Below are 12,894 nucleotides of genomic sequence, written 5' to 3' on the forward strand. Positions count from 1 at the left end.
TAAGCACTTTTTCCATTAAGTGCTTAATGCTTGATTCTTTCACGTCCAGAAGTCGGATCTAGGCCTATTAAAATGACCCAAGGCATAAAGTTGGCAACTTTATGCCTTTGCATGTCTCAAATGGTCCCAACACCCTCATAAAGGCCATTTTGAAGCTCTTAACCCATGTGTGAGGTCAAAACTCTCACCAAGACTCCATTTTTATGGGGAAAAGGAACTAAGGGACCTCAGATCTTCATCTCCTTCCTCTTGAGTTGCTTAACTCACAAGAAGAGTGTCCAAGATCAACAAAAGGACAAGACTAGAAACCCTAGCTAGATCTAGTGATTGAAATGAAAAGGTATAAGCTTTATACCTCCAAAAGTTCCTCAAGGTTGACAATAATCAGATTCTTGAAGCCAAGTGACACTACAAGCTTCCTTGGCAACTTCTTCTTCTTGGATGAACACTAAAAGAACCACCAATGCACTCTTAAAGCTCAAGATACAATCATAAATGATATTAAGGTTTTCAGGGACATTTCAAGGTGAAGGAGGCTATCAAAGGTAAGGTCCAAATGAGTTAAGGATGTTTATATAGGCCTCAAGTCCGATTTTTAGGGTTTGAACATGTTGGCACGTACGCCCAACGTACTCTTGGTACGCCCAGCGTACGTGCTGCTCCTCCACGTTTCTCCTCGCCAAGTACGCTAAGCGTACTTAAGGGTCTTTTATGCCAATAACAAGAACTTCAAGGGCTAAGGTCATACTTGCTTTTGAGTGTTACACTTGGATTGACAGAAGCTTGTAAAGCTAACACCGCTGCTGATCAGAAATGTTTCTCATATATGATCAACTGGTACCTTGTTGTTAGGAACACCCTTCTGAATTTGATGTCGAAATTGTTCAAGGTGCAGAAAAGCCAATAATGAAGAATCTTCTTCGATATTTGACACAAAGGGGAGACAATTGGGTTTAAATGTATTGTGTCAAATATGTATGCTAGTATAGTCTTATTTACTGGTTTGAGCCTGTCCATTTACGGTTTTGCGTTTTAGGGTTAGACTATTTATAATGCATACATGTATCAATTAGGGCTGACGTTTTGATCGCCCTACCTAGCTCTCACAGAGAAGTTCTTCCTTGAACTCTTCTAGAGCTATTCTAATCAAAGCATTTGACACCGTTTTGATCTTTGTTCTTGTCATTTAATTCTTACACATTGCTAAATTGTCTTGCATAGAGTTGCAGTCCTCATAAATCTTGAATTTGTTTCATCTAATCGATCATTTACTAATTGATTTATTCTCCTGTTTAAATCATTGCATATACCCCCCCTAAAAAATTGTTTCATCCAATCGATCATTTACTTATTGCTTTATTCGCTTGTTTAAATAATTGCATATACCCCCTACACACTTTTGTGACCATTTTTGTACCTTACGCAAAAAGGTATAAGCATTTGTTGCGTGTCTTTGTGGATCGACCATGTTTACCTTGTATTACATTTTTAATGCAAAGTAGCAGTGTTTTTGGAGTCATTGTGTACCCCTTTATTTGTTGGGTTTGACACTCCTAACACCTTGGGTCATAAACCATATATCATATGTCATAGATCATAAGTCATAACCCACAAGTCATGAGCCTTAAGTCATAAGTCATAAGCCACAAACCATAACCCATAAGCTAAAAGCCTTAAGCCCGTAGTCATAACCCATGAGCCATAAGTCACAAGTCATAAGCCATAAACCATAAACCATAAGCCTTCCCTTTTGTTTTGACAAAAAACAAACATCTCATTCATATTAGATTATAATGTTGAAAACTATCAATAACACCATAAACAACATCAACATGAAAAATAGAGCAATTATGAGCCAAAACAAAAGAGGTTTGCCAAATGTAAGCCTTTTTAAAAGAAAAAAAAAGGTTTGTTTATTTTTGTTAATGTGTAAAACTAGAATATTGCCGATAACTTACTGAAATTTATTATAATAAATGAAGATAAATTTTGTCATATGTCAATCTTTTATAACTTTTAACATTTATCATTTTGTGATATTTTTAAAATAAAATAAAATTTACATGTCAATTTCTAGAATTTTCAATTTTTAAAATTAAAGTCACATAATACTTATATGTATATATATGTAAAGTATTAAATGTGATAATAAATTGCAATTAATATGTTTTTCATTCCTTATTTTAAAAAATATTTATTTTTTATATTTTGATATTTAATATTTTTTTTAATTAACTCGTGTATTATATGAGTTTTACACCTAGTGACCAAATAAAGAAATGGAAACATGTAAGGTCATTATTTATAAATAAAAAAAACATTTTTAATCCGGAAAACCAAATATATATGTTCTTTTATGTAATTGAACCGAAAATATAAATTCAAAACTTAGTTTATTAAGTTGAGTCCAGATCAAGCCTAATTTTTCAAAAATTAATAAGAATGGTCCATCAATCCTTAAAATTTCTATTTAACTCAAAATGATTGTCTAATCAATATTTAGAGTTTAATGTTCTCTAATTCGACCTTAAATGATAAACCCATACAAAAAAAAGCACCCTTGTTTGTTTGTGTTTGGGAGTGTTTATATATATATGATAAATATATTTTAATTTATTAGTTTATTAACTTATAAGAGTACCATAAGATTTTAAAAAAGTGTTTGATAGTTTTTGAAAAGTTAGAGATGAGTATCTATCACCACCAGGTGTAGGGGACAACTATAAATTGTTTTTTTTTTTAAACGTTCATTTTAATTTTATATTGCCTGGAACCGATAATAAATTTAAAAAAAAAAATAAATAATAATAAATAAATTAAAAAAAAAAAAAAAAAAAAAAAAAAAACTTATTTTAAAGTTTTCCCAAACATAATTTTCATCAAGAAAAATTGACATTAGATTCCCAACTATTTTAGTGTAAATATATGTGGAGCCTAAGATTGTCTCTTTAAAAAAAAACCTTGTGGAGAGAAATAAGACTCCAACATATAAGAATGTGTTGCAACAATATGGAATACACTAATACTCCCCCTCAGAGTCGGAAGGCTCGATGAGGATAGACTGGGATGTGTTGAGCCACGTGGGTGCGGAACACCGACTTTGATACCATGTAAATATATATGAAGCCTAAGATTATCTCTCCAAAAGAGTCATTATGGTGTGAAGAGAGACTCCGGTATATATAGCCACTTATAAGACCGTGTCGCATCGATATGGGATACACTAATATTAGGTGTTCAATCAATTTATCAATTTATGTAAACGTTGTTTAGACATCGAAGTCCAACATTCCAAGCATATGAGACTTGTATTGTTTGCTTTTGTGACTTAATTACTCGCGTTTACATATTTGTTATGTAAGTAGGAGAACCGTTTACTTATTCATTCCAATTTAGTTATTTGTGTAATTATTTTTGTTTTTTTTAAAGAGTAAACTAATCTACTAATTATCACATTTTTTGAGCGAGACCTATGACATATAAAATGAGAAAGTTCCTAGCAAGACCAAATTGCATTTGTAATTATCTTTGTTGTCTCTTACACATAGTCACGCTATAACCGTTTTCCTTCATCCCTCATGAATATGCTTTTCTTCAAAACAAAACTGAGAGGAGAGATAGGAATGTACGTTTTATATTGTTATCAGGTGAGATCAGAATATATATTTTATATTTAAGAAATAATCACCCAATTTTTTATTCATCGGTTTAACAAAATTATGCACTAAAATATAAAGTCAAATTGAACAAAATAACATAGAATATTAGGATCTCAAAATAAAATTATGATACCAAGTGATGTCAAAGATCTAGTGAAGTCTAATAACCATAAATTAATTAATGGAAGTAAGATTAAAGAAGATGAAATCGTAAACAAAATCTTACAAACTTACGCCTCGTTATTATCAATTGAATTCACGTAACACAACGATCAAAGCAATTCGTGATGTTCACGAAAACAACCGATTTTTTACAGTTTTCTAAAGATTACTTCTAAGATCGTCGGCCTCATGCGGCGGCGACGGAAGACATCGATCGCATAAGCAATCAAGCAAAGCTACGCTTACGGGAGACGGTTCGTGTATGGGTTTTGTTAGACTTACCAAAAGCGCTGCAAAATCCACACACCGGAATCCTCGGTGAAGACGGCTCCGTCGCCGTGGACGCTCGTTCACCGCCGTTATTAGATCGATTCCGGCGAACGGTGTTGATGGATTGAATTGTGGTTTTCGAAAATTTTGACTGATCATTTCCAGTCGTCGGAACCTGATCGGCGTCGGAAGATGCAGGCGGTTTGCCTTCCGGAAACCGGTTCAGTTCGCCTGATAAGAATCTATCGTCCCAGATCAGACCTGATGATCCTTGCCTTCTGAATGAGACTGCTGATCTCTGTAACCCTGCCATCTTGCTTTCTCGATTTCTCTGCTGTTTTCGCCCTAGAATGTAGTGATGTTGATGAAGCCCCCCTTGATTCTTAGCCTGCTAATCGGACTTCTCTACACGTAAAGATATTAATATCACTCTTTTTTTTAAATAATTTTGTTAAATAAAATTTTGTTTCCCCTGGCCCAATTAGGTTTTCGTAGGCCGTTTGGGTTGTTGTTAAAGGAGTTGAATAAATAAACGTCAAACAATCCCTTTCTAAGTTTGAAAATGAAAAAAATTATAAAAATAGTCCAAAAAGTTTTGGATATATATTACTTGTCCAAAACTTTCATTTTGTTGTTTTTTTTCCCAATGTTTTTTGAAAGTTCTTAAATTGATGATTATACTTTCTTTTTTTAAATCTTTGTTTCTTTTATTTCTGTAGTTTTAAGAAAATCAAAAATAAAAATATCACTCACCCTTACTATCCTACCACACCCACAGCCTCGTTTAACACATCATCTTTGTATATCCTCACAACCCCACCACAATAGCCAGCTGGAAAAATCATAATATCATCGTCACCATCGTTAGGAACCACCATTGTTCGCCGGAAACCACTATCATTGCCCGAAATGACCACCATTTATGTGTAGATTCCACCATTAGACTTGTTAGCTCGCCGGTCGTCGATTCAGATTTTTTAAATTGGCCGTCGACGAAAGAGAACTTACCATTTCCAGATCTATTTGTGGTCGCTATTTCCTAATGTTTGCAACTCTGAACTCCGACGAATAAACACCCTAGATCTGAATTCCAACAAACAGTACATACAAACCTTTTCAGGCGAGAGAGGCAGTGACTGCGACTCCAACAACTCCGACGACGACGATAACTGTCCCAACCATCACCCACTTTTCCTCTTGTAAACACTGTCGTCGCTACTAGGGTTTTCAAATCTTGAACAAGGGTTCTCTGACGTCGTTTGAAGATTCACAAATGGTGGTGGTTTGAACTTTGTTGTTGGTAAACCTAGCTCCTCTATCTTCATCAACAATGAGAAAAAGAGAGAGAGACAACATTTTCGATCATGGGTTTTAGGTCTGTGATGAGAATGGCGGAGTTCCGACAAGAAGTGAGAGGTACAACGAGAAGGGTGACTTCGTCATATTAGTGGTGGTTCCCAATGGCATGAACGTCGCCTAGCGGTGGTTTATGACGATGGCAATAGTGGCAGTGGTTTCCGTCGATAGCGATAGCGACAGTGGTTTCAAGCGATAACAGCGTCAGTTCCCGACGATAACAACGGTTCCCGACGAATCAGTAGAGAGAGATATATCGAGACTCATATAAGAGATGGATGTTGGTGGGGTAGTGGTATTAGGGTAGGTTTATATTTTTTTTTATTTTAATTATATAAATAGCAAAGTAAATAAAAAGAAAATGAAAAACCAAATAGAGAGGGAAAAAATGTCATTTCACACATTTCCAATTATAAAATTGATCAAACTCATATCAAAATGAAATTTTTGGATCAATGGTAGAAGTTCAAAACTTTAATTTTTTTTTTTACTAAAATGACAATTTTCTATATACTCCGGGGACCATTTTTTGCAATTTTGTCTTGAAAATAATTAAACGAACGCCCATATTTGGTATTTGCTTCAAAACTTCAAATCAAATAAACCCATAAATTGGTCTTCTAGAAATATAAAGGGCAGCCATTAGACAAACCGAATATAGTTGATTTCTTATTTCGGTCTTGATTTGGGTTTTCCATTTTGTTGGAATGTTTGCACTTTTAAGTTTTATGTTAGCACTTAGCAGATATAATCTTAACGAAAAATATTTGATATATATGAATTTTGAAATGGAATAAATTATTATATATGAATATATGATACCAAAAGACAAAAAGACATCTAGCCTATGTGTTGCCCTCCTTAAGTAAGACGAAGATTCTAGGAAAACTTAATCAAATACCAACTATCAATGAATATTATTGTTTTTTCTTAGAATGACATTTTTTTCTTCATATAATTGATTTTTATTTAATGGTAGAAGGTACAAATGGTAAAAATTGACATTACCAGCTAAATCAGCACGAACTCAAACAAAATAAACAGGTTTGTGTACAAGTTTCCAACCGCATTAAGTAAATATATTAACATGACATGAAAAATAAACGGGTAAAATTATAATCAAACTTTTTCAACACGTTTAATGTTTCAATCTAACATGACACAACATGTTTACAAGCTGTAAGAGAATGTAGCTTTTTCGTGCCTCGGAATTTAGATAAAAATTATATTGTAAGGTTATAAGGAATGCATCACGCATAAAGTATGCCACCTCACTAAAAATATAAAAAGAATCAAGTAACTAATATAAGGAAATGTTGTTTAGATAGTATACAAGAAGCAAGATAGAGAGGGAAAGAGAAAAATAGATGGGAAGAATAGAGATTTTTTTTTGAGCAGCAAGATTTTAATAAAACCATAAAAGACTAGCAATGAACTAGCAAAAAATAAAGGTTATTGTCGTTATAGTCCAATCAACTTACCTATTTTGGTTTAAAATGTCTCTCATGTTTTTTTCTGCATTCTATGGGTACGAATTCATATTTTTAAGGTATAAAAGATCATTTTGAAAAAATGAAGGGGTCACCCAATGAACCCCTTCCTAGTCAACACATTTAATATGTCATGTCAACTTCATCTCTTCCAAGCTCTCTAAATATATGATTCTTCAAATGTTTCATCTCTTTCTATCTACGGTTCTCTTTCAACACAAAAAATCATTTCTAAAAAACCTTCATAGATCTTCACGGATTTGCCTTGAAGAAACTCAAATCTCCAATAAAAAGGAAAATAGTCGGCGGTGGTTACGAAGATTGAAATAAGTGGATTCATTAGGCTACATGAATACAAAGTAGAAACCCAGGTAAGCAAATTCCGACCAATCCCTGGTGGTCAACAACTGACCCCGAAGGTCCAACAACCACTCACACTCCAATTTGTCAATTTTGAGATCCATCTTTGACTTTCTTTCATTCAATCCATTGATCTTCAGCAAGTTCTGAAAATCATTAATTCATTTCTTGAATAAATTGGAACCACAAAGAAATTTCATGTACTTTACTGCCTCATCATTTAGGATATTTGATTCAAGACCCATATGAATTTCACAATCCACTTCATTATCATAATCAAAGGAACATAATTTTGACCAATAATGTTTTACTTTCATTTAAATTAACTATCAACAATACTAAAAATGACTTTTAAATCATTTCGATCTCATCGACCCATTTGTAATCACACAAACATATCGAAACAGTAATATCCAATTCGGAATTAATCCTTTTCAGTTATTCAACAAACATCAAAATTTTCACATAAAACCTTTTAAGATCAAATCGATATTATTCAACCAAAAATTCATATTGTTCTTTATAAATCAAATAAATCAAGAATTCGTGACAAGAACCAACCGATCAACTAATATCGATCACCAAAGTATGATGAGTTGTAGAATAAAACCAAACTGATTTCTGATTGAATGATGTCACAATATAGGAACTCGATAAACATGCTCAAGTTGATATTCTTATTGTTGTTGTTGCTTAGGGTGTTTCGTGCTTAGGGCATTTCCTCTTCTTCTCATAGCCGATACCCCTCGACATTCCTTGAAATTCACGAACCTCCACTAAAAACCTCCCCACTTCCGTTACCACTGTTGGGTCTGGTTCTCTCCATGTGCCAGTAACGTCCGCGATTAACCCAGTAGCAATCACCACAATCACAAATTGGGTGGAGGGAGATAGTGAAATCTGGAGCACGAGATGTGGACAAAGGAACGAGAGTACCAATTTGCTCCCCAGTTAACAGTGCCCTAATCCTATGTAGCAGTCATGTTAAAATGACTAAATAAACAGGTTAATATCAATTTTGTGCCCTTAGAATGTAGAAAAAAACATGAGGGGTATTTTAAAGAAAAACACGTAAGTTGGTTGGGCTACATAGACAATAACCCAAAAAAAACAATACAACAAGAGAAAATAGCAAGTTAGAGGTTTTGAAGCCAACCAACCCAGTTTAAGTTTTTCTTAGACCTAACTTTGTATCGAAAGAAGGTTTGAGTGACAAAATTATCAAATAAAACTGCCATATTCAAAATAGAAGAAACAAAAACTCGAGCATTCTTATACTTCCAAATATACCACCAAAGAGAATAAAACACACCTCTAACCGTCTTTTAACCATCCCTGATCAGCCAATGGAAGAAAACCAAAGAATCCAGTCGTCAAAGCTTGAGTCTAGCTAGAGGTATAAATCTTGAATCTTGATGATGCATTTGTTAGATCTAGCTAGTTTTGGGTGTTATGAGCTTTTGGTCACTTTAGTGCATAAATTTTACATCTTGAAAGTTTGTGACCTTGTTATGGATAAAGTTGGAAACATTATCCATCTAAACATCATATTGATTTATATCTAAAGGTTGGAGACTTGGACTTAATGGATTAAGTTGAAAAAGATGCACTTTTGGTCCCTTTGAGACTTAAAGACTAGATCTTGGTTGTTTGGACCATTCTAATGGATAAAGTTGGAAACTTTATCCACTATGGAGTTATTAGGAACCATAAAAATGTAATATTGGACCTTAGTTTCCTTCCATGTATGAGTTAGGATGTCTTAAAGAGTTAAGAAGTTAGGATTTTTGTATTGAGCACTTAATAGTCATGCAAGATCATAAGGTTGGAAACTTTATGACTAAGAACATCATTTTAGGGCTATATCTGGATTTTAGATGAAAGAGCTTATATTAAGCTCTTAATGGGAAGAAAGGGTGGTAGCCGTGTATGCTAGGCGTACTAAAGGGTACACCATGCATACATGGTCAGCCCTTCGACTTTGCTCAAATGCATAATACACCCTACGTACTCACCAAGTTGACCCGGTTGACTTTGACTTTGACCAGGAGTTTGACCAAGTTTGATCTAGGGGTATTTTGGGTATATTGATTATAAGTTAAGTTTGGTTATGTTCCAATGAACAGGTGACCGATAGAGCTTATATTTGGAGCAGTTTCATGTTCAACGATCTTTCAGATTGAAGGGCGAGTCTCCTCACTATACTAATGGGTCGAAGGCACCAATGTCGGCCCATAGGATTATGTTATGAAGAAAGACCAAACGGTGGCACCTGGTAATTGCATGAACGACCTGGATACGACTATTGACAAATTATATACAAGACCAGGTTTTGGACCGTGGTAGTTATATATAGTATGCTAGTTGTCTTTATGATACTTGCATAGAAGACTAGGAGGTGGCTCGTGGCACTTGTCTGTGAGACCCAGGATTTGGCCCTCGACGTGACAAGTAAAGACCATTATACGACTCATGGCATAATGGAAATTACAAGACTATGGATGGAACATAGCAATCTCTATTGTATGTATGGTATGTGGTATTTTGGGGAGCTAATTAAGCTTTGTTCTTACAGTTTTATGTTTATGGCTTCAGGTAGGCGTGACTGCACCGTATCCACCAAAGTTTTCCGCATTAGCAATTTTCAATATTTACTCTGATGTTTAAATGGTATATTCACTTTCATCGGTTTTAGGACAACTCGTTTGTATGGTTTATTGTTTTAAAAATGAAAATTCCACTATAAATTTTTGGGACGTTACAAGTTGGTATCAAAGCCTTGGTTTTAGGGTTTAGGCATACTCTCGGGTGTGACAGAACTCAAAATGAGGATTTAGTAATCTTTTAAAAGAAAACAAATTTCTAAAATGACTTTAATAAAGAAGAAAGGGGGTATGATCCGTGCAATCGGCTGAGCTCAAGTAAGTGATTCCCAAAATACACATACATGTTGATATGTTATATGATATGAATGTTTGCATGCTAGGATAAGGCTAGGGATACCTCCAGGAACTACATGATAGATTGGCCTGTTATGTGATGCCTTATAGCATAGGAGATGCTATGCTAGATTAGGGAATATTTATTGTAGCAATAATTGCTAAGTGTATGCTTTAAAAATTGTATATGGTTTGGATCATATAGTCCTAGAATGACTAATTTGGCCTTATTTCATGTTCCTTGTCTGGTTGTCGTCCTAGGGCAGAGTCTTTCATTCGATAGTATATTTGATCCTATATTGTGTATAATTTGCATGCATAAGGCAACCGACAATGAGAGTGAAAGTTCCTAACATGGGTTGTAGTAAGTAAGCTTGGGATGTCCTTTGGTTGTTCTATAGCTTGGAGTGTTATTGCATGAATGATGCTTGCTTGGTGTTCTATGGAACTATTGGTGTTGTGAGTTAAATATTATGTGAATATGTTAATTCACACGTTGCAAAGGTTAAATAATCTAAGAGTGACGGATTTGACTCTATGGCATAACTCTCATTTGAGTCTAACTGTTGTAAGGTTGAGTCTTTTACTTGAAGGATTATCTAAACGTTATAGCATGTGACTGTGTTCATGAAGTAGTTAGCTGACATTAGTGGGAGTTCTTCAGCAACTGATGACAGGGTGAAGTAGGGAACCTAGGAGATCCTAGGAAGTTTTGTAGCTGGTTTTGTGCATTGTTTAGCGAGTACTTGGGGTACCGATTTGAGGAGGTGGCTTGGAGGATTCATGATAACACTTGAGTAAAGTATGGATAGGTGTGGAAGGTAGTATTGGGCCCATACTACTGAAAGCACATGATCCATAATCGAATCGAGGGGAGTCACAGAGAATCTACAAAGCCTGTGGGATGAGGATTCTTTGAGCATATTCTGATTTTTTGTATGGTTGCTTTTCAGAATGGTGATGAGCACATGTGGAGGAGGTCTATGCTCTATTTCAGGCTTAAGTGTTGGCAATGAACCGATGGATGAGCGGATGCATGACTTCATATCGTTGGATATTGCCCACAACATTTTGGAACAAACTCTTGTGATCTTTGGCTCGGTCAAGGAGGGGATTATGGAGATTTTGGATTAGCGTCTAGGCACGTTCCGCACGGAGATTTTGGCTATTGTTGGGGCTTGCACTCTTTCCTTCCGCAAGTTCCATGTTTGTGGAGCTCCGGATTTATTTAGGGAGAAAGACCCCATTGCTAGTAAGCGGTGGTTAGCGGACATGGTAAACGCTTTTTGGACAACCTTCTGCCCCGAGGGGTCGAAGTTCATATTTGCTTCTTGTCTTGTGAAAGATAGAGCCTAATATTAGTGGGAGTATGTGGACTTCGATTTGGGAGGCGAAGCCATTGAGATGATGACTTGGGATGAGCTTGTGACCTATTTTAGGGAAAAGTTTGCATCAGCTATCGAGGTGCAACAGTTGGCGAGGGAGTTTCAGGACCTTTTCCAGACGATTGAGATTGTGGTGGAGATCATCACCAAAGTTAGGGAGAGGTCTTTTTGGTTCCACAGTATGCCGCAGACGAGGATATGAAGTAGAATCGGTACCATGATATGTTACAATATGATATCAGTGAATTTGTTGGCTTTTCAGCTTGTCGGACTTTGGAGGACATGATAACTAAGGGGCTGTTTGTTTTTTTTGTGAAGAGTTGCACAACCACTTTTGTCTGCGCCGCGCAGACAACGTGCAGACATATGCCCTCGCAGAGTGTTTGTTTTTTGGAAGTGCGCAGACCAAAAAACGTCTGCGCGAGGTCTTCCTGGCGCAGACATGGGCCACTGTCTTTAAAGGTCTTCAGACCTCATTTTAACCAAAAAAAAAAGACCACCCGTTTTTTTTCTTTCTCTTTTTGCTGAAAATGCATTTTTAATCTTTATGACATGAAATTAAGTTTGAAAAATTAATTTATTTCAACGACTGCAGACGTTAAAAACAAACTGTCTTCTTATTGCAGACTGCAAACATTTGGTCCACCTCTTCTGCCATAGAGACTTGCAGATGTGGTCCGCAGACTGCAGACATTTTGGCTTCAAAAAAACAAACAACACCTAAATCCTGAGATCAGGAAATGATTTGGAGCACCTCGGGAAGAGCAAGCCAGAACAGGTGCGGACAGGTGGGGGGCCTACGAAAAGACCCAAGACTTTTGATTAGCAAGTGAGAGGCCAACAGGGTCGAGGTCAGTGCAACATGTGTTGGAAGAAGCACAATGAAGTATGTCAATCTAGGGGTTCGAGTAGCTACAAATGTTGCAATCTTGGTCATTTCAGCAGAGATTGTCCCCAAGGGACGAGTCCCTTATGTTTCCACTACAACCAAGTGGGCCACAAGAAGACCAACTGTCCGAAATCGATGAGGAGAGAAGTGAGGGAACCTACCCGAGTCACTCTGAGGATTACTGGTGGTTGCGATGGCAGAGTGGATGTTCCCATGGTGACGAGTCAAGTGTTGAAGTCACAAGCTGAGGAGATCCGAGTTCCACCATTTGACGTCACATGTATGTGTTGTTTTCTTTCCTTCATGATCTTATTATTTGCGCTTGTGATGGTCTGTTTTGCGTGAGACGCTATGTTTGGTTTATCTAAGTCTCCACATGTAACG

The 12,894-nt window shown here is 36.0% G+C and overlaps 1 protein-coding gene across 1 annotated transcript; it reads right to left on the minus strand.

The window, feature by feature from the left end:
* Positions 1–4,047: 4,047 nt before the first annotated feature.
* LOC145050525 (uncharacterized protein At1g15400-like) lies at positions 4,048–4,404 on the minus strand. Its single transcript, XM_078998760.1, has one exon. The coding sequence runs from the start codon at positions 4,402–4,404 to the stop codon at positions 4,048–4,050; it is 357 nt and encodes a 118-aa protein (XP_078854886.1).
* Positions 4,405–12,894: the final 8,490 nt, after the last annotated feature.

The sequence above is a fragment of the Lactuca serriola genome, chromosome 5 (assembly GCF_051521515.1).
Source record: "Lactuca serriola cultivar US96UC23 chromosome 5, Lser_US96UC23_V15, whole genome shotgun sequence".
NCBI lineage: Eukaryota > Viridiplantae > Streptophyta > Magnoliopsida > Asterales > Asteraceae > Lactuca > Lactuca serriola.